The 27,446-nt window shown below is 38.7% G+C and overlaps 1 protein-coding gene across 1 annotated transcript; it reads right to left on the bottom strand.

Moving 5' to 3' along the window:
* Positions 1-883: 883 nt before the first annotated feature.
* Positions 884-23,161, bottom strand: RIOK1 (RIO kinase 1). Its single transcript, XM_083359350.1, has 18 exons — positions 23,040-23,161; positions 20,779-20,927; positions 19,372-19,567; positions 18,089-18,179; positions 16,519-16,588; positions 16,099-16,141; positions 14,468-14,560; positions 13,057-13,169; positions 12,877-12,957; positions 10,270-10,356; positions 8,111-8,248; positions 7,163-7,266; positions 6,746-6,852; positions 4,909-4,974; positions 4,200-4,319; positions 3,369-3,422; positions 1,448-1,603; positions 884-1,279 (listed from the first exon to the last, which is right to left on the bottom strand). Exons 2-18 carry the CDS (start codon positions 20,847-20,849, stop codon positions 1,169-1,171), a joined length of 1,701 nt encoding a protein of 566 aa, XP_083215476.1. The 5' UTR covers positions 20,850-20,927; positions 23,040-23,161; the 3' UTR covers positions 884-1,168.
* Between the last annotated feature and the right edge of the window lie 4,285 nt (positions 23,162-27,446).

Genomic DNA, 27,446 nt, shown 5'->3' with positions numbered 1-27,446 from the left:
CCTGGGACACTGTGACCATCATAAACATGAATCAGTTGCCAAGCATCTGAATGTAAATCACAAGACCCTGGCGATGCTGCAACATTCCAACTGATTGGCACTTCTACCGGGATCAGCAGAAGCGCCAGGATCAGTGCCAAGCTCCAGCTGGAGCCTGGTGCTGATCCTGGCACTTCCACTGAGCCCTGACAGCCCTGCAGCTTCAGCCGTCTCTTGCTCAGGCTTGTGTGGTGCTGCCACCGGTTCAGCTCATTCCCCTCCCCTGCTACCACTTTTCTAGGATGGTCGCGTTCCACCTGCCAGGTGCCAATGTACCACAGGTGGTACCCGTACCACTGGTTGAAAAGCCCAGACCTAGGCAACAGGACTCTACTGAGTTTCCCTACCACGTAGCCAAACAGGCAAACTGACAAACAGAATCCAAGAGGTAACAGGTGGAGCATTGTGTCACAAATCCAGATAGACAGAGACTGATAAAAACCATGTTACTTCTAAGTGTGGTTTTCCTCTGACAACCCCCCCCTTCCCAAATGTAGAATCAATACTGCAGATGTACAGGATGAGAAGGAATATATTTGCTATCAAGCACCTCATTAACTCTTCCTCTTTGTACAAGCTGATCTTTCGTGCAGACAATTCACTGAAACTGAATGAACAGTTTTAATCACAGGCTACTGTTTGGCCTTCTAAGTGTTGCTGAACTCCAATTCCCATCTGCCTTCATCAGCATGGAAAGAGAAATGTTAAGAGGTGCAGTCCAATGTCCACAGGGCCATCCACTGTCCCATCCCTGGCTTAAATTGAACGAGATTATGTCTCCTCCTCCCACACATTATTTGCCTATATATCTACCCAAATAATTGATCATGGAACAAGAAAGGAATTAGTTTACATGTGGGTGTCATTACGCAAATACAAAATATACAATTGTATGTTGCATCCGTTTCTCTGGATATCTTTTAAAAAACAGATTTGTGAAATTGTTTTCATTTCTCCACAGGAATATGTTCTTAGTGGGAGCTTCTGACTCTGCAGGAGCCCACAGGAACAAGTCAATCAGGAAACCATTTAGCCCGTCACGGTGCTCTGTTGATATGCCTCGAAATGGGCTCGGCTCCAAAATATGACTCACTAGAACAAGAAAAGCTTGAAAAACGATCGCCAGAATTTATTTTCCCTTTTTCATTTTTGCTATCTTCTCTTTTCGCTTCTTGACATGCTTTGGAATCTTGTGTTTTCTCTTCTCCCTTTGAGCCTCTTTAACTATTTTCTTCCTTTCCTGGAAAAGTAGACCCAAGTAAGAAACTCAACTGACCCAGCTTTTTTCGCTTTTAAAGAACAAAAGAACAGCAGGGACATTTCTACAGCGATGAACATGGCACTTAAGAGCCGCCTCCCCTTCATGCAAAAATATTTATCTCCAAGTGAAGAAAGCTGCCCCACTAACCTTTTTATCAACACCTGTTTCAGCAGATTGGTCTTTAAAATGCCCCGAGTCTTCCTGTTCCTTACAACATGAGTCTGAATGGTCAGAGCTATCATCCTCATCCTCGCCGTTAGAATCTGCCTCATTGTTATTATTATTTTCAAGGAGAGCAGGCACCTACAACAAACCGAAAGATTCATTTTTTTTTCTTCAGTCCTGCCCTCCATCAGCTTCCAGCAATATTCGGCTATCGAAGAACACTGAATTTCACATATCCAAAGAATCTTTGGATTCCTGAAGGTTCTTTGGATATGTGCAGTTCAGCCTTCACAATCTTCTCCGATAGCTGAATATTACTGGAAGTTGATGCCCAAGACATACAAAGAATTCCAGAAGGTTGCTCTGAGTTGGATTTTAAGAATGCAAGGACTATCTAAGAAGAATATAAACTGATGTTTGAACTATTAACATATCTAACAAAATTCTTTTATAAACTCAAATTGCCCAATATTTTATCAATATTATTGATATAAAGACTAGAGATATTTTGGCAGCAAAACACCTTTAAGCTCTTGAACAATTTCTAACTGCAGAGACATGGAGCAATAGAGCCTTAATCAAGAAAGTAGGAAACCAGGAAGAAGATCCAGCGGGCAGCTGTCAATTAAAGTTTTTGTTACACCTGTCAGCAGGTGACCAGCAAGCTTATTCCAGCTCTGAAAATCATAGTTAAAAGAATTAAAAATAGCTAGGCATATGTCTACATTTACAAACGCTGATTACATTTGCACATCATTTTAAGTGACACTAAGGTTGGGGTTAGCATGATCCTGAATCTAAACTCTAGTCAGGAGAGGTTTAATTGTAATCTGATTATTTATTTATTTATTTATTTATTTTATTGAATTTATATACCGCCCTTTCCCGAAGGACTCAGGGCAGTTTACAGGGTACTTAAAACATTGATACAAAATTTAAAAACAATTAAAAGAATTAAATTTAATCCCTGAAAAAATATAAAAATTCCAATTAAAAACTCTCAGCCTGGGCCGGAAAGCTTGAAGAGTCAGGTCTTCAGGTCCTGGCGAAATGAACAAAGGTCGGGGGTGGTCCTAAGGTCCGCCGGCAGCTGGTTCCAGAGGGCAGGCGCACCCACAGAGAAGGCCCTCCCCCTGGGTGTTACCCGCCGGCAATCTTTAACCGGCGGCACCCTGAGAAGTCCCTCCCTGTGGGAGCGCACTGGACGAAGGGAACTTGATGCCGGCAGCAGGTGTTCCCTCAGATATCCCGGACCCTCGCCATTTAGGGCTTTATAGGTCATCACCAGCACTTTGAATCTCACCCGGAGGGCAACCGGAAGCCAATGCAGCTCGCGGAGTAGAGGTGTTACATGGGAGTGTCGGGAAACCCGCATCACAACTCGCGCGGCCGCATTCTGCACCAGTTGAAGCCTCCGAGTGGTCCTCAAGGGCAGCCCCATGTAGAGAGCGTGTAATCTCTACCCCATGTAGAGATTACAGGTAGTCCTTGATTTACAACAGTTCGTTTAGTTCATTACAATGGCACTGAAACAAATGACTTAGGATCATTTTTTCACACTTACAACTGATGCAAGCATCCCCATGGTCACGTGATCAACATTCAGGTTCTTGGCAACTGACTCATATTTATGACGGTTGCACTGCCCTGGGATCATGTGATCTCCTCTTGCGACCTTCTGACAAAGTCAATAGGGAAGCCAGATTCACATAATAATCCTGTTACTAACTTAACCACTGCAATGATTCACTTAACAACTGTGGCAAGAAAGGTTGTAAAATGGGTCAAAACCTACTTAACAAAAGTTTCACTTTGCAACAGAAATTTTGGGCTCCATTGTGATCGTAAGCCAAGGACTACCTATATCGCTGAAGAACACAGTCCTGAAATGTCACCATCTTACCTTTTGAACACCAGATAAATCCTTCTTTAATCCTGTCACTGTGTGGTAGAGAATCTGTGCAAAACAAAGAACAGCAGCAAAACAATCTGAATGTGGATTTCTCAAATCTTTATACAAAATTTATGCTGGTCTATTACCATAATGAAGATCTGACTTATATACAACATTATACTATATAGCATTCTAGTGAGACAGAAAGCACCAATTACTTCACCAAAAATTATTTGTTGCTATTACCATTCAACATGCTTCTGGGGTTACAGACATTGCAATCTGAGCTTCTGTCCCAAAACAACCTCAAATTATTACTCTAATATTTTTATAGAGCAAACGATTACTTAAAAATGAGAAATGAAAAGAGATTAATTTAAAACTCTTCATCGCAAGTTTGCCGTTTTCATTGTCAGTATTAAAGTGACTCCAGTGGGGTTTTCAGAGGATCTCTACCCATGTTGGTGAAAGAAGAAGGAAAGATAATTGTTACAACACTCCTCCTCATCCCACAGCTTTGTATGCCTCATTAAAATCTGAAAATCTTTACAACACTGGGACCCTTTGGGGCAGCAAGAAAAACAAATAGAGGGAGTACTGGGAGAAAGGGGATATACACTTATATTCTGCCAAATCCAGTCTAAACATCTGGCTGACTCTATGGCCAACCATGATAGCTTAATAATTTATATGCTGCTTGATTCCCAATAACTCTGGACATAGGCCTTATGTTCAGGCCAGTCTGAATCCAACCCAATATGCAATGTGATACACTAATCAATTCCACATACATAAATAAGCATATTTCTTTAGATGTACAGTCAATCCAGTATTGCTTACATTATCTTGTTGCACACTGAGGGCTGAATCTTCTTCCTTCAGCTTTATCATTATGTCCACATCTCTCTCATAGTTCTTAACTTCTGTCAGAGTCCTAGGGATATAGGCTTTCCTGAACACCTAGCAAGGCGAATTAGGCATAATCTGATAAACTATAAATCACTTGTTATATTGTCTCTGGTTATTACTGATCAGCTAAGAGAAGAGGTGATCATAGGTCTTTCACTTACATGCTTGTGAGAATGGACTAAAGTGTAAATCAGATTCATTTGTGAAAAAGGAGAAAGACGTTTAAGTGGCATTTTTCTGAAATCATTTTCTAAGTGTAGTTGGAACCATTCTGATACACATTATGTATAAATTGTATTATACTCGTTCATTTAAGAATATTAACTCTATTACAAATTAAAGATAGTTTCTCACAGCCAAACAGGAGCACAAAAATTAAGGCATTCAGGGAGAGATTTAAGTAAAATATACTTCCATGATGGAGTCTTTATTGCACTTTATTAATTGTTTAAACATAAAATTTATAATGGTGGAATAATTATTTGCAATTATTTGAAGACTATAAAAATACAGACTCTGCTAAAACATTTGATGAATTATTTGAAAATAAACATATTCCTGAGTATTATCAAAATACTGAAGAATACTTTTAGGTTCTTTCAGAAGAGACACGATGTATTTATTTACTCCACTGGCTTACCTCTTCATCTACATTATTCTGATTGGATCTTTCTTCCACTGTTCTCTCAGATGTAATTTTCATTACCTATAAAATATTGAGAAATAAATTCCTAACATCAGAAAACTCATTCAAAAGAGCTAGTTAGGTTCTTTGACAGTTGCCTTTACCAAAGCGATTCTTTTCTGAGCACAATTTTTACCAAGTTCTTTTTAGGAAGATTTATTGAGATGGATGGATTAGAAGAACTCCTGACAACTAATTGTGTTTAATTTGGAAGCAATATGTCTCCATGCCCACTGGGATGGAGATACTCTGCTTCTCTAACTGCCTTCTCAAGGAAACCATTTTTTTCCAATAATAATGAAATTTGCAACTGGCCTGGGAACCAATTCTTACAGAACGACGCGTAATCTTCAATCCAAGTGTTAATGCCTCTTTTAATAAAGCTCTGATGTTGTATAGCTCACTGCTGCTAGGTCATCATTGGCTCCATAACCGACCTGGAGAAACAGGACCTTTGAAGGGTATTTGAAGGCATTTGCTGCCTCATTTATGGGGTTGTGCCGTATCAGAATGCTCAGGATACAAAAGCCAAAACTGGCAAATAGAAATCAATTGCTCAGTCTGAAGCAAAGGTACATGGATCTTATGTGTGCAGAAAGGACAGATTGGGGGAGGAGCTGGACTGGAACTGTATTGTATTAATTTGAGCTGACCTGCCAACTGTGTCTTTTCTGAAGGAGATAGAAAGGACATCAGCCAACCATGCTTGTCGTTTCTAGACTAAAATGCTGCAGTTCCAGTAAAAGCAGTCTGAATTTAAACTAGCCTAAAATGTGAAAGTTAAATCTTTTTTCTGAAAGCTGCCAATCAGGACGCACAATTTAAATTCTATACCAGACTCACTGGATCTTGCCCAAGTGGCTTTTGTTTAATATATAATGCCACTTTTAATTTTTAAAACTGCTGGGCATCAATGAACCACTGCACAGTTTCCTTAAGTCCGCCAGACTACCTGAGCCACTGTTGTTAACTTAATTTCACTTAATTTTAAGCAGAACTAGAAGCTGGCAGGCTGTAGATCCTCAGCCTCCAAAATCATCTTTATCTCCAAGAACGTCCCTGGATTCCAGATAACCCCACAAGCTTTTGAAAAAGTCACCAGCTACAGATAGAGTAGACAGATTGGTACGACTTTGGTGGGACATGAAAGGAGCCCCCATCTGGGCAGTGGCAGTGTCACCATTCAAACCTTTGAGCTCCAAAGCGCTTCAGTGCTCCTGACATGACTATAGTAGTAAAAGCAGCTAGTGTCATGTTTCACTACTGTTCCGCACACAGCGGCTTTGCTTGTAAGTAAAAAAGGACATTTTTAAAAGATCCACTTCGTTCAGATCTGATAAACAAGATGGAAAAATCAGCTAGATTTTTATAGTATGCTATAGAAAGTCTCAAAGGAGCCAGTTCCTCTTATCTGCAATAAACAAATACTTTTCCCTCACAAATACTGTTTTAGGGGCAACATCAATACAGATAGTTTTATCTATTTGCATCCTGCCTGTATTATTTTTACAAATAACTCAAGGTAGCAAACATATAGTCCTTGTTTAGCAACTGTTAGTAATGATTCAGTTATGACAGTGATGAAAAAGTAACTTTATATCCAGTCCTTTTAATTACGACTTACAGGCCTGTAAACCAAAGGAACACTGAGGTAAGATCATAAGCAGTTTCACTTAGTGATCCTTCACTTAACGACTAAGTTGTTGGTCCCAACTGGGGTCGCTATATGAGGGCTACCTGTATGAACCTTCAATATGAATATTTTCACAGAAGATAAATCTTCAACCATTACCTTTTCAAGATAGGCATCCATATTCTCATTCGTAATAGATGGATCTGTGACAAACTCAAAGAGCTCTCTCACTGTCATCACCGCAACGTTGTACTTATGAAAGAAATCTGCCAGAAAGGACAAAGATGATATTAAAGTTACTATTACTTACAAAAACTTTTATGGCTCCAATTCAGCTTCCAAACTTTGTCCTACAAGATTTAAAAGTTCATTTATGTAGCAGGAGCTTTGGCTGGTGCTACAAAAATCTTTCCTGGACAATCCATCTTTAAGCACCCCTTCTCCAAGCACATCAGAACTACAATTTTAGTTGTAATCATCAGGATTATTTTTAAGATTGAACTAGCCAATTATGCAGTTTAAATATGATCAGCTCTATTTAATAGCTAAATCACATGAAGAATATTATCTCCTCACCATTGATATTGGCACAGTCTTTCCTCAAGAATTCTAAAGCATGTGGATGATCGTGCTCCACAGACTGGGACACATCTATAATATATACTTGACCACTGTGATACCTGGAAAAAGGGAAAATATCAGAACAACAATACATTTATTTCCAAATATCTGGTATCTATTATGGCATTTCCAGAAAGCATCAGAATATTTGGAAGGCATCTGGAAGAATGAATGCCATAGAATTTTAATTGCTTTAATGAAGTAATGAAGTTGTCATTCTAATCAAATAATGCCAAACTGGCAAGTCAGTTCAAAAGCAGAGGTGGACAGACAGGAGGCAAATATGTTTGACCAACTTGCATAGTTTCACCTCTTATTTCCCTGTCACTCTGTTGTGCCACTGCATTCTGTATGTAAAAGAAATGCTGGAAGGTAGATAATGAAGGAATAATATCCGGTATATGATTTTTGAAACCTAAGGCTAGCTAGATTTGGAGTGACTTCCAAAATTTCCTGAAAGTTACAACTCTTTAAATTGGAATCTTTGTAAAGTGAGATGGTGTGCAATTCTGGCTAATTTGATGGTGGGCTTGGGCTAGATAACTAACAAAAGCTTCTTCATTCATGGAACAGTTCAGTTATCAACTGTTCTTCACCTGTGCAACGCAAGAACTAATTTTGTGTAGTCCTGTCTGGGAAGAGGAAAATATGCCATCCCTCAGTCAGAATGCATCCAGGGAATCCACAACACAGCAGCAGATGGCTTATATTACATTGGGAATCCAGCAAGAGTCCTAGAGAGTAGCCATAACTGGCCCCCAGAGAGATACTCACTGGACAATATACTTTCTGCTAAACAACTTACCTTATCTTGAGGAGAGGATTGTAAACCCCACCCCATAGTCATTATGCAAGTAAGTTCCAAAGTTAAAGTTCAAAAACAAAAACAAAAATAAAACATACAGCATATTAAATTCACTGAGATCTGCATGAACAAGCTTGGCATCCTGGTACATTCTTCTCATAAAGTGTATGACTTGCAGGTATAACTCCCGGGCTTTTGACTCTGATAATTGGGCATTTTTCAACAAAGGAGCAGGCCTTGGAGGAAAAAAAAATACAGTGTTTATATATCTTTCCAACAGTCCCTCTCCTTAAATACTGCAATCACTGTCTTTCAGTAGGGAGAACTATATACAGCCGAAACAAATTCCCACATAAGCAGAAATATGAATCTCAAAGGAAAAATGAAAAATTTAGGAGGAAAAGTGAAAAACTCGCTTATTTTTCCCAATTTTTATGTCCCTACATCTAAGCCTGGTGCATCAGTTTACCTGCTCTGCAAATTGTACAAGGTGTCTGCCTTCTGATCAAACTTCACAAAGATCACAATTAGAGCCTTACAATACCTTAGTGATCTTATGCACAGTGAAGTCTCAATTTAACAGTTACACTTTTAGTGGACTTCAGAGGCAACAGATAACATGGACACCCAGTTAATTATCTTAGATCAAAGTAATCCAGACATGCACTTAAAAAAAAACCTGCTTGTATGCCACAATTTATTTCATGTGTGTGAAGATATTACACAAAGTACAACAAAATGAAGAAAGCAATTTATTAAAGGGACATCAAGGATGAATTCCCCCCTCCTCCCAAGGACCTGTTAAACTGATATTTCAACTAGTATTTTAATTCAAAAGTAAGCATCAGCACTATTTAATTGAGTGTTAGGTAACCGAAAAGACAAATTAAAGATGCTCAGCTGTTGAGGTCAATCAAGTTTCTAGGACAAAAATGCACTTTAGCAACTCAGTATCCTTAATTTGTTTTCTTAGGCTTCAGGAATGGAATAATTAACCTGTTGTGGAAAGGGTTGTGATCTTCCTGCAGAGAAAAATGCTTAATTTGGGGGTGCTCAAATTAATTCCAGCTTCGTCACTGGAGGTTCAAGTATATTCTGTTGCCCAGATAACAATAATCAGCTTCAAGCTTTCCATGACATGGATAGCATTACAATAATAATCCTCCAGTTAAGTGCAAAATGTTTCAAACTCAAAACATCTGGTTTCCAATTTGGAAAAAAATGCAAGTAAAAAGCAGCTCTTTCCCACTGGAAATTTAATAATTTCAGAAGTGCTTCAGGCTGACTGAATCTGCCTAAATCCACTTTTGAAAATAACACTCTTAAATCTGAAGCAGGATGTTTTCAATTTGAGACAATTCAGTCTCAAAACATTTTGCACACTGCTACTGCTTTCACAGTGATACTTTCAAAATGGGATTACTTTAATATACTCTAATTGGATCCCCTCCCCCAATTTCAGAGCAGTTTGGAGACTGCAGCTTGTGCTGAATACTGCAACTAGGTTACTCAATTCAATCTGATTCCACATAATTTATTACACATCCTATGGAAAGTTCTGCACTGTCTACCAATTAGCCGCACAGACTGTACTGTATTGATCAGCCATCTAACTAGTTTTGCTAGAATTGAGAAATGTACTAAAGCAGAGGTTCCCAACCAGGGGAGCTCTCACCCCGTGGGAGTGCAAGCTGATATTCCAGGGGGTGCAAAAACTTGGGTTTTCAAAATTATAGGGTATGTGCGTAATTCGATGTCTTTATTTCAAACTTTTGTAAGGGGTGCAAGAATAAATCAGAAGTGTGCTAGGAGTGTGGGGTATAGAAAAGGTTGGGAGCGAATAATTCTTCTGAAGCTTTGATTCTACAAATCTGTGCCAGTGTTTCTGAACTGCAGTAATTTTAAAATGTGTGGACTTCAACTCTCCAAATTCCTCTAGTCAGCATGTTGGGAGTTGAAATCCGCACATTTTAAAGCTGTTGAGGTTGAAAAAAGTTGACCAATGCAATGGAAGACACTAATAAATTAGTACTTGGATTCCTGCATAGCCCTTTCCCATGCTATACTTCTTAAATAACTCCTATAGAAGTGTGTAAGAATGTGTTTACTAAGTGTGTGAATCTGTAAATCATGAATGTTTAGCTTACTATTCTATGTGATTCTGGCCAATATGGTTTGCATAGTAAATCCTAATTAAAATAAATCCTGGCTTAACACAAAATTTGAACCCAGCCACACAGCACTTGAATATACTTACATATCATTTTTGCCAATAAAGCCCATCACAAGAACATGGCTTCTTAGCATAATGGGTTCTGGACATGGTATTTGTGCGGTATGTAACCTACCAAGAAACCAAAAAGACAAAAGTGCTGTTATTTGATATATATCTGTATATATTTAATATATCTGATAGTACCGTATTAAAAAAGACCTATGTGCAGAAAAGAGCTTCAGAAATTCAGAAGATCATTTAGTCCAATAATATTGATTGTAGCGTCATAATTATTTAGTCAGAAAATATTCTACATAAAGCAAGAAACTATATAAAGAAAGCCTCACAAGCTCTCCCAATCTTGCTGACACCTTTCATTTTCATATTGACATGAATTGATTGAGCAGAAATATTCTGTGAAAGAAAACTGGCCAATTTAAATTTGGAACTCAGATACTTAATCCAAATTAAGGCCCTTTACTCAGACATCCACTTGAAAATGTGTACAGATGTAAATGATTCTCTAATGCCCTTATACCAACACATAAGGGTGTTAGACAGGGTTGTATTCTAGCCCCAATGCTTTTTAACCTCTATGTCAATGAAATTCCAGGATTCCTGTATGCTTCAGACATTCCTATACAAAGATCTATGATATATTTATTGATATTCTTTTATATGTTGACAATACGGTTATAATGGTGCATACCCCAAATAGGCCTGAGAAGACTGTTGTGAAAGAAGAATACACAACATTCTCTGCATTGTCAATTCTCTAAATATCAATAAAACCAAATCTAAAGTGGTATTTGGCAAAAAAAAAAGTGTGGCATATAACTGGCAGTTGGATGAAGAAACTATTGAACAACTAAATTATTTCATCTATTTAGGAGTGGCCTTTACCAACGCAAGATCGTGGGTAAATCATTTTAAAAGAAGCTGAGGTAAGGGTTGAGGCAAGTACCAAAAAACTATGTAAATTATTTAATTATAATTAACAGGTACCTTGATCCCCGCCCCATATTGAAAGTATTTAGAGCAAAAATAGTCCGACCTATGGCAGAGAACTCTGGGGCCTTACAAAAGCTACTTCACTTGTTCACCCCTATTTTTTAAGAAACATATTGGGAATGGAAAAGAATGTGTCAACCTCCCCTGTGAGAACAGAAAATTATCCACTCCATATAAATCCACTGACCTAATGGCAGAGGATCCATTCGATAAATAGTCTGATAGGCTATGTTTAACTGAACAAATACATATGGCTCAATCTACTTCCTGGGTAAACCGACTTACCAAAATTATTTCATAGCATGTCCGTTCAATATTTGTTCTCAACTGCCTCCCAGGCAAAAGAAACCTTTAAACATAGGATCTTAATTGTCAGTGCCCAAGCAGTTATTGGCACAAAAAAAGATCTTTAAACTGACTGGCTAAGAAATAAAGCAAAAAATGCCCATCATTAAGTTTTACTCAGTTCCTAAGAAGGGCCTACTCTAGAGCTAGATTTGAGTTTTTGGATTCCATGGCCAAATATCCATCATTTGCCATATCATGAGAAAAAGCATCAATGTGGTTCCCCAGCCAATGAATATATTGCTCATGTTTTGTTTGTGTGCCCCTTTTAGCTTAGATCAGGGGTCTTCAAACTCGGCCCTTTTATGACTCATGGACTTCAACTCCCAGAATTCCTCAGCCAGTGTGCCTGGTTGAGGAATTCTGGGAGTTGAAGTCCATGAGTCATAAAAGGGCCGAGTTTGAAGACCTCTGGCTTAGATTTTGAAAAAGGAGGGAATATTCTTCTTCCCTTCCTCTACTCTTTGAGACTGTTGAGACAAAGATCAAAAGGTCTCCTTACTCTGGGAAAGAGAGATATGACTGAAAAATTCATTTGCCTGGAGTCAGCAGTTCCTGATCACTCAATACCTAAAATAAGACTAGTCCAGGGGTAGGCAACCTTGGCTCTTTTATGACTCGTGGACTTCAACTCCCAGAATTCCTGAGTCAGCACTCAGGAATTCTGGGAGTTGAAGTCCACGAGTCATAAAAGAGCCAAGGTTGCCTACCCCTGGACTAGGTCTTGTATTAATTTTTGCTCCAAAAGACGCATTAGGGCTTATTTTCTGGTTAGGTCTTATTTTGGGGGGGGGGGGAATACGGCACTAAACATGTCCATCTGGCTGATGAACTTGCTTATTTTTGTGGTGAGGCTTATATTATGAGCATCCTGAAAAATCATGCTAGGGCTTATTTTCCAGTTGGGTCTTATTTTGGGAGAAACATGATATTGAAGTGATCACATTCGGTATGTATATTTTCCTGTTTTCATTGCTATACTTCTGATTTCTGAATGTGGATCATTTGTACAAGCTACAAAAAAAATCATAGTTTTCTTTTTAAAAAAACGTTCTAAACAGGGATATTTAAATTCTTTTTGCTTTTAAAAGAACAAATTTGTTCTGGCGTTAAGCAGGAATCCTCGAACAATGTTGGTCATGAACGAGTGATTGCGAGAACTGCATCTCCTGAACATTTTGCTTCTTAAAAACTTGCAATGCTATTATTTTAACTTCCAGAGTATTAAAATCATTTCCCAATCCTGTACAAAAATGAAATTCAAGATGAAAATGGAAGAATGTCAATTCTCACCTGGTTAAATTCCTCATTTCTTTTTCTGCCCATGTCCTGACCATCTTTCTTGGGTTTCCTTTACAGTATCCATGACGAAACCTTGGAATGGCAAGAGGGAAATTGAAAATTTATTTTTTGTAAAAAAAAAAAAGAAGAAGAAAAGTGAAATTTAGAAGCAAGTACGCAATACAGACTCACCTGAATTCTCCACTCACATATTTATCCCGATCTTTAAACATCAAAATAGAAGTTTTATAAATCTTTATTGCTCTATTTTCGCCTTTTGCAGTGCTGGCGTGGTACACATTAGCCTGGAAAAATGCAAAGAAATACAACAAAAATGTATCAATACATAGATTAAAACATATTATTTGAGAAGTCAAACAACAGTTTTAAAGTTATTTTGTTTTAATTAATTACTACATGGCACAGAGATTAATATAATACAGAATTATTCTGGATCACTGGCTGTGTTCATATTGTGGTAGATCTGAATTTAATGAACCTAGCCACTATAGTTTATTAAACATGAATTGTTATTAGGTTTAGTATTAATTTTAAGATCTGCTGTGTATCATAAAGAGTTCAAGTCAAAGGTACTCTGGTGCAAAAACAGGACTGCCAAGGGCTAAAATACATGACCCATCAATCAATAACTGTCCAGGCTAAATCTATAGATCCCAGAGGTACAAACCACACTTTGCCAATATTTTAAATCATTGTGACACATCACGTGACGTGGCGAGTTTGACACCCGTGTTCTAAAGCATTATTTCAATACCTATTTTTGAAAGGGATAGCCTGCCTAGATAGCCCTCAAGTCTAATCGGACATCAAAAGCAGTATTTCTGATTTTAAAAGGCCTAGGATGCACAACCCGATTACATTAAGCTCTGGGTTATGAGGACTCAAACTAGGACTCAGCTCGCGAAAACATAGTTCAGCGTTAAGAAAAAAGAATTATAGCAAAACGTGCTTGCTGCCTGCTCCTCCGCAGCCACTACTACCGGTAACAGAAATTTAGAAGTTTAGAATTAATTTAGAATTAAAGTATGGAGGTGGAAACTTCGCTCAACATGTCAGTCTTGTAAAAGGAAAGCAGACAGGAAACAGGGTCAGATGGGCTAATTACACTTTATTATACTATTTTATTATATTTCTTTATATTAACAGACTCTTTCAAGTGTGAAAGTGTATCTCCCCACCCCACCGCACCCTATCCCCTTTACACCCTAAGAAACTAAGGAAGGTCTCTTCTGAGCCTTTTGACTCAACCATACTTCTGCTCTAGGGTAAGCTGCCTTTTACCTGACTGTTCCCTTGGCTGTGTCTCTTTGCCCTACCACCCAAGGACATTCCTACATGCCATTACACCTGACAACTGAAACTAAAACTCAGTGCGTTCAAGTCCAAGCCTTACTGCATCTGAGCTTTTCAAAGCTAAACCTTAGGTATCTATAAATCCTTGCCAGTCCTGATGCAGAAGAACCGAGCCTCTTTGTTCCAAAACGACGTTTCAGAGGAATTATAGAAAGTTTATAATACAAATCACAGACTTTTTAAGATGCATTGCAAGATGACTTTTAGCAAGCTATAGGTTCAGCCAAACCTCTTTTCCCGTGCTGACACAACCGTTGATCTCTGATATCACACCTCTACTAAGCATCTTGAATAGAATCATTCGTGTTCTCGGGTCCAGGACCTTAGAAAGACAAAGCACCATCAAATCCATTACTCACAAAGATGTGGATAAATAATTTTCAAGTTTAGAACTCTAAGACAAAACACCATCAAATCCATTACTCACAAAGATGTGGATAAATAATTTTCAAGTTTAGAAGTCTAAGGCAAAACACCATCAAATCCATTACTCACAAAGATGTGGATAAATAATTTTCAAGTTCAGAAGTCTAAGAAAGTCCTATTTGTCTATAGCCAAGATTTTTTTCCACCCTACAAAGTTTATACCAATTCTTTTTCCAACTTGTTTTCTTTTGCAAAATTTTAGTCTGTAAATGCTTTAAAGTTTAAATAACAATTCACTAAAATGTATGAGCAAAACCTTATACACTTTGACCACATCGTAACCCTTTATGGAATGGGGCCAACACTGCTGGCTTCATGAAGCATGCTGAGAAATATCAACTTTATGAATGAATATGTGTTTCTATCCATTATTGTTCGATTAAGAGATTACAGATAAATACAGGTAGTCCTCAATGACCACTCATTCAGCGACCATTCAAGCTTACAACGACACTGAAAGGGTACTACTTATGAACTGTTCTCCTAGTTGTGGTTACTGCAGTGACCTTGCAGTAACATGGTCACAATCTGCAACCTTCACAACAAGCAAAGTCAATGGAGAAGCTGGCAGGAAGCTACAAATGGCAACCATATCATGTCCTTGCTTAACAACATGTGGTGATTTGCTTATGACATCATATGACAACAGGAAGTGCCATAACTGCCATCATGAAGCAACACAGTCATGTGATATTGTGCTTTAAGACCACATCACTTAGTGACTATAATTCCAGTCCCAAGTGAATGAAGGCCACTTGTACAAATACACATATAAATGTGTTGGCCTTAAAGACTACATTATTTCAGCTGAAGCAATTCTTTAAAGAAGCCAATTAATCATGGTTTATATTACTGGAAGTCTACAAATCTCTGACCTTTAATAGAGCATTTGAAGTCTTACTGAATTTTTTTCTCTGAAGGTAGAGATAAATAATGAAACTGGAGAATGAAACATCCTTTCTGAGAAAGCTTCTATTATTATTATTATTATTATTATTATTATTATTATTATTATTATTATTATTATATTATTATTATTATTATTATTATTATTATTATTATTATTATTATTATTATTATTATTATTATTATATTCAAATAATAATAATTTGGACAGAATATAGTCCAAAAGCATTAATCAATGTTGGAAGCAAACGTCTCTCCACCTATATTTTGCCCTCCCAACATCAAACCAGTAGTGCAGTAAAAAAAATTTAAGCATTTTTAGATAGGATTTTGGAATCGCCTGATAAAAATGGAGAAAAATCTAGATACATCATAACTGTATAATGTAAAAGGGGGACTTCACACTGATATTGCAATATTATGCACTGCTAATAAAGAACATAGCTGGCTGAATAGTTTCCTTTTAAAGGATAAATACTTTGAAATCTGACAATACATTTTTTACAATTGATAATTCACATCACTTACTTGTTCTACTGTTGCCCTGTCTGATTTATCTTTTACCCGGTACCTAGCAGAAACAAACATTGTATAATCCATTGTACCAGAACAAAATATAATTATCTCAACACTTAAGCAATATGTCAGCAACATGAAAATATTCCAGGCAGAAAAACAGGACAGAAAAACTAAACATTCCCCATGACTTAAAATCAGGGTCTTCATCATGCAACTCACACAGGCTTCACTCCAGCAATATTTGGGTGGTTTTCAGGAACATGAAATAGTATCACCATTAAATATGAACATGCCAAAACAAAGTTGGAAATGTAATATTATATCTCAAAACATAATGTATTAATATATTAATTGTACTACAAACCCATGCTAATCAAGTAACAGCTATATTCTCTACAACATTTATTTCTGCACATCCATATTACTTACATATCTGCTTCTCTTTGCCTAGACTTCTCTGTAACTTTATTTATAACAGAATCAGCAAAATGCAGCTTGTCTGGAAAACACACATACACACATCCCACTCTTTAAAAAGAGCTTCATCACCACTGTCAAAAAATAATGTGCATAATTTCATTGCAAACATTCCTCTAGAAAACAAGCCATACATTTACAATGTTTAAAGCACTGTTTTCAATTTATATATATATATATATATATATATATGTCTGTCAACTGTTTTTTCCTTACATTTCTGAAGCCACTCAACTTCTCAATGTCTCTAGGAAATGTGCACAATTAAAAACCACAAAATATAAAAGAACATACAAGAGAGAGAGAGACAGACAGATGGACAGAGAGTCATCCTGATGGAACAGATATAACACCATCTCAAAGGAAGTCCTCATCCTACCTTGGCCCAAAGTTAAGGGAAAGTCAGGTCTTCAAGACTTATTTAAGAGAGTTGGAGCTGCTTGAAATCTGGGGGGGGGGGGGGCGGAATTGTGGAAGGTTGAATTGTCCCAGTGAATTTGGGATTATGCAGTGGTACCAAAGGTTTTTTTTTGTGGGCCCAAATCAAAATTAATGTCATATAGACTTCAAGAAACTTGATGGCTTAATAAAACCTCTGTTTTCTAGCTGTAAACCTATAAAAGAAGCATTGTGTAATGAAGGAGTAGGTTTGTTGCATATTCTGGAATTGTTTTTGTATGGGGTGGTGATACTGGATCTACCAAGGAAGAGAAATCTGTAGTTGAAGACCCAGCAAGAGCAGGCAGGACCTGAAAGAGGGATCTGCTTAATGAGTTGGTGGTGGAATGTTTTTTGAGAACAGATCTAGATGACAGTGAGGACAGCTTGGTAATGGTGGTGGAATCCAAGAAATCCAGGTGTGGTTTGTTAGCAGTGGGCTAATGCCTCCTTAAGTAACACCAGCTGCCTGCAATTAGTGCAGGTTCGCATCCCACCAGGCTCAAGGTTGACTCAGCCTTCCATCCTTCCGAGGTAAGTAAAATGAGGACCCAGATTGTTGGGGGCAATTAAGCTGACTTTGTAATAATGCCGCTTGGGGGTGTGTGTGAAAGCACTAATAAGCAGGCATATACATAGAATGAAGGCTACTGCTAAGCTTGTAAGCCGCCCTGAGTCTTCGGAGAAGGGCGGGATATAAATGGGATTAAAAAAAAAAACCACAGTGTTTTCCAATCCCTTCTTCCTCTTTAGGGAAAGATATGGTTAACAGAAAAAAGAGAAGCTGACACACATGTAGATGGGCCTACCCTGAAAGGCACTTATGCAGGATGACCATCGCCATTTCATAATCTTATAATCCTGCTATATCGTTAGTAAAAATATGATTTGAAGTGTGAAACAGTAGACTATACGTCTATTTTTATTCTGTCAAAGAAACACAAAAAACCCAGACTTTTTGTACATCTTCCAGAGACATTTTAATAGATTTCTAGGACAGATTAACACATTAATCCATTGAATTTCATCTTTTAAAAACTATCACCTAATTCAGAACCTCTGGAACCCTAAATGGTCCACTTACCTAGACTGATTTTATTCTCATACTTTCTTAATGCTTTATCTGTAGGTGTAGACATTTTGGCTGCATTGCTGCTGGGAATCTGTTTATTTGCCTAAAAAAAACGATATGTAACTAAAACTCCATTTAAAAAACATTCTAAAGGTACAGATCACATTCACAGACTCTTAATTTGTGAAATGATAAAAAAAGGCAATTGCATGATTATATCCCCTATTATGTGCAAATTCCCCAGGCCTGCAAATCCTAGCTAGCATATATAGTCAAATGCTATTATACCTTATCCATGTATAAGGGGTGGGTTGGGGGGGGGGAGAATCTCACTAGAGAAGGAGGGAATTGCAGAATCCTGTGGCCCATTCCAAATGCATCAGTCACGATTAAAGCCACAGGAGCAAAAGCATATATACCAGCTAGCTTAAGAAACACATTTTATCAAATGCAGGAAGTATAGTAAGACATGTAACTTGACTTTTAGAAGGCTAAAGAACGTGGGAGTTTTGCACTGAACTTAGTGCTGAGCCACAGCATAACAGAATGCACCCAATGAAAAGGTACCCAAAGATTTTGACAGATGCACCTCCTTTAATTAGTTGGTGGCTTAGCAACGTATGCACCTCAAAGAACTGGGGTTTAAAATAAAATCTAGGCACATACACTAAACCACCAAAATTCCTAGATTGTTTAGCTGCCTGGAGTTTATTTTAAAATACAACTTGATTTGCACATAACAAGCTGAATTAGCTAAAATGACACAGAATTCTGGTTTACTCTTCCTCTGGGCTGTATGAATGGGAAAGAAAAGGAAGTGCTCAAGCCTCATGTTTTACATGCTTGCCATTTATACAAATAGCACTAAGCTGTGGCTCACCATCACACATTAAGACAATAATTAGCCTTACATATTATTAGTTACAAAAACTCCTGAAACTATCAGCTAGTCTCTGTAAGACGCTAGGACATTTTTTGTTGTTCAAGACAAAATGGAATACTTAAGCATTCGGACTATTGATTTTTCCAGTGCATTGTGACTACTTTCCTATAAAATAATTTTAAAGGTTCAAATTAAAATGCCCACAAGTGTAGCTTACAGCCGAACACATTGTCACATAAAGACTAAATCCACAAATTGCGGTAACCCAGGATAATGGTCTGGTTTTATAGTCATATTATGCTACAATTTGCTAGTAGGTCAAAACAAGCAATACCCACAGACATATAATTCAATATGAATCAGTGCAAATTCATCTAAAGATAACAGATACAAAAATCCACTTATGACACACCTGTAGGTTTCTTCCTCCAGCCATTGGATTTCGCTTTGTCAGCTTTCCCATATCATCATCCCAATCCCATCCCTCTTCCTCGTACTCAGAGCTGTCATCGGATTCATCCACATCTGCTTCCTCATTCAGATAGGACTGTTGCATTTTAACAACCATCTTCTCCTCCTGAGATACTTGAACAACCTGTGAGGGTTCACTATTTTTTAAAAGAAGAATATTTAATAAACTCTTAATAAGCTGATTCTATAGTGGTTTCAAAACAATGGAGACAGCATGCAATGGACACAAAGCACAACTAGTCACAAAACACCCATTTACCAGAAGACACTAACTCTCCTGGGATACTTTTTACAATCCCAGGAGGAAATTTACTAAACTCATAAGTACTGATGCAAATGTATAGAGTGATATTGGCATTTACAGTATTGTGGTTAGCTGCGAAGTCATGTCCGACCCATCGCAACCCTATGGACAAAGTTCCTCCAGGCCTTCCTGTCCTCTACCATCTTCTGGAGTCCATTTAAGCTCACGCCTACTGCTTCAGTGACTCCATCCAGCCACCTCATTCTCTGTCATCCCCTTCTTCTCTTGCCCTCAATCTTTCCCAGCATTAGGCTCTTCTCCAGTGAGTCCTTCCTTCTCATTAGGTGGCCAAAGTATTTGAGTTTTAACTTCAGGATCTGGCCTTCTAAAGAGCAGTCAGGGTTGATCTCTTCTAGGACTGACCGGTTTGATCGCCTTGCAGTCCAAGGGACTCGCAGGAGTCTTCTCCAGCACCACAGCTCAAAGGCCTCAATTCTTTGGCGCTCGGCCTTTCTTATGGTCCAACTTTCACTGCCATACATTGCAACTGGGAAGACCATAGCCTTGACTATACGCACTTTTGTTGACAGGGTGATGTCTCTGCTTTTTAGTGTGCTGTCTAGATTTGCCATTGCTTTCCTCCTGAGGAGCAAGCGTCTTTTAATTTCTTGTCTACAGTCCCCATCTGCAGTGATCTTGGAGCCCAGGAAAATAAAATCTGTCACTACCTCCATTTCTTCCCCATCTATTTGCCAGGAATTGAGAGGGCCGGATGCCATGATCTTGGTTTTCTTAATGTTTAGTTTCAACCCAAGTTTTGCACTCTCCTTCTTCACTCGCAACAAGAGGCTCTTTAGTTCCTCTTCACTTTCTGCCATTAGAGTGGTATCATCTGCATATCTTAGGTTGTTGATGTTTCTTCCGGCAATCTTAATTCCAAATTTTGATTCATCTAGCCCTGCCTTTCTCATGATATGCTCTGCATATAAGTTAAATAGGCAAGGCGACAGTATACAGCCTTGCCGGACTCCTTTCCCAATTTTGAACCAATCAGTGGTTCCGTGTCCAGTTCTCACTGTTGCTTCTTGGTCCGCATATTATTACCTGTCGGAAGTATCAGCATCATCAAATTGTCCTGGGACTACCAAGCTCATAATTTCTTCTCTGTAATTCATTACTGTTGTTACAGGATCTCTTGACGCCCTCCTGTGCTGTACTCCCAGTCTTCTATAAAATGTTTTTATATATAGATGCTATAAAGAGACAGTATATTGTACATTATAATGTATATATGGTATACTTCATTACATAGGCATTGCAAGTGATGCCTTACATAAGGTAAAGGTAAAGGTTCCCCCGCATATGCATGCTAGTCGTTTCCGACTCTAGGGGCCAGTGCTCATCTCCGTTTCAAAGCCGAAGAGCCAGCGCTTGTCCAAGGACATCTCCGTCGTCATGTGGCCGGCATGACTAGACGCCAAAGGCGCACGGAACACTGTTACCTTCCCACCATAGTGGTCCATATTTTTCTACTTGCATTTTTTACATGCTTTCGAACTGCTAAGTTGGCAGAAGCTGGGACGAGTAACAGGCTCTCACTCTGTTACGCAGCACTCGGGATTCGACCTGCCAAGCTGCCGACAAGCTCAGCGTCCTAACCCACTGAGCCACCGCGTCCCCTGATGCCTTACATAGCACATCCTAATTCTGCATGTTCTGAGTTATGTGTAACTATAACACACTATCTGTGGATAACCTGTAGAATGTAACTTGCTATATAAGCTGTCTGTTATGCACGAAGATTGATATGTATGCATTTTAATTTGCACTAAAGAGGATAATATATAAGCAAAATCCAGGCATTTTTGCAGGCTCATAAAATCATTGACCATGGCTACGTTTAAACTTTGTCAGATATAGTTTCACTTTTCAAGGGGGGAAAAAAAATCCCAACATGAAATTCCCCTCTCCCTTGCTGCTAACCTGTTTTGGTCAGGTACCTCTGATTCTGGAAGCCACTACCAAAGAAAGCATAGCAGAGATTGGTGGACAGGATATGACAATCAAGAAGCTCAAGACTTCCAGTTTGTCAATGTATTTGGGTAAGGTAATAGTAGTAATAATAATCTGCTGCCAAGCAAGAGGTATAGAGATGATCTTTTTTCCCCTTTACATTTCACCAACCTTATTCTAGCTTTGGAAATATTTATCATTATGGTCTTTTTTTCGGGAAGAATAAGTGTTTCTGTCTCAATGCTGGAACATACTGAAATCATACTAAAGCAAGCGCAAGAACTATTTTTAAGTAAACTAGAAGGAGAAGCAACAAAAACTACCTTTTCAAAAAAATATTTTCTTTTTCTTTGGCCTACAATATTCTATTTCCTTTCCAAACCTACTCATACTTCATTCCTAGTTCAAGCCGATCAGCTTGCACTGATCAGTTTTTGCCTCTGCTCCAAATTCTCAGTGTGGGTCTTCAGAGAATTGGCATTATGTCCCAAAGGCACTATTATCATTCCTTGTCATTCCTAACTCAAGCCAATGCTTAATATTTCCCAGCAGTGTACAATGGAGACTTGTATCATAAAACCTATATTCATACTGTTGGTTTGTACCTAAATTCCAATAAAATGCATTTCACAGCATATGTGTGGAACAGTGTTAACCCGCATACAATGTTTGGTGATTGAGGTTATCTGTCCTAGTGATTTACGGGCCATTGCTGCTATGACATAATTTAGCCAGACCTCTTAGCATCATATCTAAGACTGGACGGTCCTATCTCTCACTGGTGTGTGGATAACTTCAGCATCTATCGTGCTTGGAAGGAAAGCTATCAAGGAATCTCAGGGCTGAGGCTAAATTGGGAAGCAGAAAAAAAAAACATTCTGGAAGATCACTTCCGCCAATAACACTGTCCCCAAGAGACCGGTTTGATCAACACAGTATCGTAGGGGTCTTCAAACTTGGCCCTTTTGTGACTTGTGGACTTCAACTCCCAGAATTTCATGCTGGCTGAGGAATTCTGGGAGTTGAAGTCCACAAGTCACAAAAGGGCCAAGTTTGAAGACCCCTGCAGTATCGTGTGTATTCCTCTTTTCAAGACGGGGGAAAAAAACAGCTTCCCAAGGAAGTTCAAATAGGAAATTCAACTACAGAGTAGCATTCATTTCGAGTTAATGGAAAACCCTAATAGCGACCCAAAATACTTTAAATAAAGAGGAATTTACAAAGTGCCAAAGCCAGTGCAGCTTTACTCTGAAAGCAGGCTCGCTGCTGGACTTTCTGCGCTTCTCACACTGGAGGCAAGGCGGCAACTTGCCCAACATTTTAATCCAGGCACTAAAGCGCATTTTACTCACCAGCCTCGGGATCGGCTCGCCAGGAGAGATTCCGACCCACGAGGTCGGAACCCAGACGCCTTTCGGGCTCCAAGCGTCACAAGCTGCGAACTACGGCTCCTCCAGAGGCTCATGCGAGGTCGTTTTGAGAACGCGTTTCCCTAACCGCTCGCTGGGAAATACCCAATGATTTCGTTGAATTTGCGGATGACAAGTTCCCTGTTTTTGGCGAGGGCTTGGAAAGACGCTTCATTCTGAATCCTTAAAATTCGGGAGCTTCCCCCCGAATTTGGACTGCAAATACCCGAAGGAGCGCAAAATGGACTAAACTAAACTAAAGAGTTATTTCTTGCCATCTCGTGGTCATCTGGGGCTTTGCAGTTCGACGTAATTCAGATGAAGAGTGTGGGTGGTAAATAATTATGAAGGGATTTTATTATGCTTAAGGTTGATATTAGTAACATTGATATTAGTAGTGATACTTTGTAATCGTGTGTGTGTGTGTGTGTGTGTGTGTGTGTGTGTGTGTGTGTGTGTGTGTGTGTATACAGGGCTTTTTTTTCTCATAGAACACTCAGAACGGAGTTCCGGCACCTTTTTGGGATGGAACCTTGTAGGGTCCGACCCATCGCGACCCTATGGACAACGTTCCTCCAGGCCTTCCTGTCCTCTACCATCTTCTGGAGTCCATTTAAGCTCACGCCTACTGCTTCAGTGACTCCATCCAGCCACCTCATTCTCTGTCGTCCCCTTCTTCTATTGCCCTCTATCTATCTATCTATCTATCTATCTATCTATCTATCTATCTATCTATCTATCTATCTATCTATCTAGTGTGTGTAAATTTTTTGGATACTTAAATATACACACACACACACATATTTGTTTTCTGAGGTTTTCGCGGGTGTTTGTATGTAGATCTTTGGTCATTCGGGTTTTTTCCCCACATAAAATTGGAGGTATCAGGGCAACGTTTCGATGAAATCTCATCCATCAGCGTCACCAGCCTGAGGATGACGGATGAGATTTCGTCGAAACGTTGCCCTGATACCTCCAATTTTACGTGGGGAAAAACCCGAATGACCAAAGATCTACGTGTGTGTGTGTGTGTGTGTGTGTGTGTGTGTGTGTGTGTGTAAAGGTAAAGGTTCCCCCGCACATGCATGCTAGTCGCAACCGGTGCTCATCTCCGTTTCAAAGTCGAAGAGTCAGCACTTGTCCAAGGACGTCTCCGTGGTCATGTGGCTGGCATGACTAGACGTCAAAGGCGCACGGAACACTGTTACCTTCCCACTGTAATGGTCCCTATTTTTCTACTTGCATTTTAACGTGGTTTCGAACTGTTAGGTTGGCAGAAGCTGGGACGAGTAACAGGCGCTCACTCTGTTACGCGGCACTCGGGATTCGACCTGCCAAACTGCCGATCTTCTGATCCACAAGCTCAGCATCCTAACCCACTGAGCCACCGTGTGTGTGTGTGTGTGTGTGTGTGTGTGTGTGTGTGTGCGCACGCATGCAAGCAGCTTTGTAGGTGCCTTATGTTGGGCAATTAGTTATATAAAAGCAAATGTTTCATCCTTTAGGTACAGGTGATTGCTTACATGTAAAGATCAAGGTAAGGGGAGTTGCAGATGGAGCCTGGGTTGCTGTGTATGAGTCATCATCTAGGAATTATTTTTCTGTAACTTTTGGTTCCTAGTACCAAGACTGGATCTCTTTGTTCTGGAAAGGTATGAAAGGTGGAAGACATCTTTCCTGGTTGTTGCCTTCATCTCTCTACCAGCCAGATTTTTTATTTTTGATCAAAATAAAAGTTATTTCCTTGTTGAAACCTTGGCTCAGAGTTTCTTTGGCTCCTTTAAATTCCTGAGTAACACTGGAGCAATTGTGAGGCCAAGTGTAAAACCTTACTACCATAATGACACTTCAATAAAATAAAAAAATGGAAAAATATTTTAATGAAACTTTGAGTGCTTTATTGTTTTTGTATACTCAAATGGAACATATGTTCAAGTAGATATAGGATTACATTGCTTTGGGTATAAGTGCAGTTTGAAATAAATATAGGTGTGATAAAATATAAAAAATTGTATATTAATATATTAGTATAGTATAGTGTAATATTATAAATAAATATACACTATAAATATAAATATACACTATAAAATATAGTGTGGATAGTACACAATATAATATACAGTGTGATAATAAATATACTTATTTCACAAAAACTATTCCACCACACCTTTCCTTGCTTTCTTTTTTTCTTGTTGACAACAGATTGGCTGTCACGTTAAATGTCATCTGCAATGTTAGCATCCTTACTGATATTGAACTGAACCACAATGTACTCAACCCTATTTGGGGGTTTGCATAACACCCTGAATCATAATTGACAACAATGATGGACTGGATTCACAAGACAAACATGCACTTGGCTATATTGTTCAGCCAAAGCTGAACACATGTTGGCATTTCTGTTTTAGGCAACGGAGCAGTCAACCATTGCTTAGCCATACTAACTCTTGGAAAAACAAATGCAGATGTCTCTGAGCATTTCCAGTTTGGAAAGTTTACAATTTGGAATATATTTTAAGAATTCCATGCATCCCTTCTTCTAGAAAACCTTCATTCCCCCCTCCCCCAAGTTATTTGCAAGCCCCAGTAGAGTTGAATATACAGCATTGTACAGTATGGAAAACTGCCCAGCATCAAAACTCATTTTTTTAAAAAAAAGTTTTAAAAACCTGTGTCTGCTACCTAGTAAGGAGGCCAAACTAGAGTGGCAAATTTGGGTAGATATGAAGGCTTGTGACCATCCAACTACGAAATGCTACTTCTTCTTTAAGGCTGGCTTTTTTAACAATTATTTCCCCCATTTTGATTCCAGAGAAGTTCCTTAACTGAGACAGTCAGTATAAATATCAAGGTTAAGGGAAAGATTTCACAGCTGTGGCCTAAACATAAGCAATTCTGGGCTGCAGAAATTCAAAATATTAGTTGGCAGAAAAAATGATAGAGAATACTGAAGCCTCTGAACTTTCATCTAGGGGTGGTTCAGTTTTGATAGCCTTATAAAAGCACTTTAAAAATTAATAAAACAATTCACCATTTCCTATCATGAAATGTAGTGCTAGCTATCACTTTGGCTGACATCAAGGTTGGAACAATTCACAGAGGTAGTGTAACTCCCTCTGAAGGCCCTCTGCTTGAACACTAGTAGGCTTCCCTATGCAGTTGGTTGGCTTCTGTGAGACAGACCTCTGGACTAGATAGGCACCTCTCCAGCACTGCTTATCATCTGTTCTTACAAATTTTATAGCTTCCATGCACCCGCTGCTTCAGCCAAGGCTCTCAGCCCCTTTAGTCACAAAAAAAATTCAGACTTAGTTTGGTCAATAAAGGAATATCATTGAAATGTTTACTTAATCCAAGCTGCACTATAAAGATCTTTAAGGTCTATTAGCCCATTTCTTGATTACACCAACCTGACCTTGGCTGATTTTAAAAAGCTCAGCAAAGTCAGACCTCAGGGTTTTATGAATAGAAGACCAAGAGTGGGAAATCAGAAAAAATAATAATTCAGAAGCAGTAATAGGAAATATTTCTGCCAAAAACATTACAAGGGTCCAATGTCTTTAAAGTCATAAGGGACCAGATTTGACTGGATGGAATCTTTAGTGTTTCTTTATTAATATGGAGATTTAAAAAGCCAGGTAACATCACAGTAGTTTGGAAAAGTTTGGCCTGGATGAAAGACAGGATACACTCAGGATGGTCAGCTGGATTGCCAGCTGGGTGACTTTGGGCCAGTCACTCTCTCACAGCCCAACTCACCTCACAGTGTTGTTGTGAGGAAAATAGGACGAGAAAGGTGTGTTGGTTATGTTCACCGCTTTCAGTTATTTGTATAAATAATACAGAATACAAATATAAAAATGAAATAAATAAATATGAGCAGATGATCTGAGTAGCCAAAAATATTGTTTAGCCAGAAAGCCTCTGTACTTATTTCAATGCCTTTTGAGAAAAATTAACTAAGTGCTCCATAATGTAGTATGTCAGGAGTATAATTTATGCTGAGATGCAGCTCAGACACATTCAGGAGACTCAATGGAGCTTGTGTGTATATGATTTGGGGTGGCCGTGAAGTTAAGTATTGTAAAGCAAACACCTTGGGTGGTAAAGCTTAATTGATCTATGGATTAACTGAAATGAGATTTTCCTGTAGAGACCACTCATTTTTGTTTTCTTTCATTATTGTTTCTTTTGGACAGCAAAGTGTTCTGATCAGAAAAATAGTTATATTCTATGCTTAATTTTAAATGCTTAATTTTAAATGAAAACAATTTAGAATATGTTCTATTTTCTGCTTCAGGATGGGATCTGCCCTCCCTTCTCCAAGATGGAGTATGCAGAGCTGGGGTT

The sequence above is a fragment of the Vipera ursinii genome (assembly GCF_947247035.1).
Source record: "Vipera ursinii genome assembly, chromosome: 3".
NCBI lineage: Eukaryota > Metazoa > Chordata > Lepidosauria > Squamata > Viperidae > Vipera > Vipera ursinii.
The sequence above is the reverse complement of the archived record's forward strand: the minus strand, read 5'-3'. Positions and strand labels throughout refer to the sequence as shown.

Excerpts from the sequence above, each read along its gene's own strand:
- RIOK1 (XM_083359350.1), bottom strand. The coding sequence starts at position 20,849 with ATGAATTACAGAGAAGAAATTATGAGCTTGGTAGTCCCAGGACAATTT. Across the intron at positions 16,589-18,088 it reads TGAGAATAAAATCAGTCTAG|ACAAGCTGCATTTTGCTGAT; the intron begins GTAAGTGGACCA and ends TGTGTTTTCCAG. Across the intron at positions 14,561-16,098 it reads ACAGGGCAACAGTAGAACAA|GTCCTGGACCCGAGAACACG; the intron begins GTAAGTGATGTG and ends TGTCTTTCTAAG.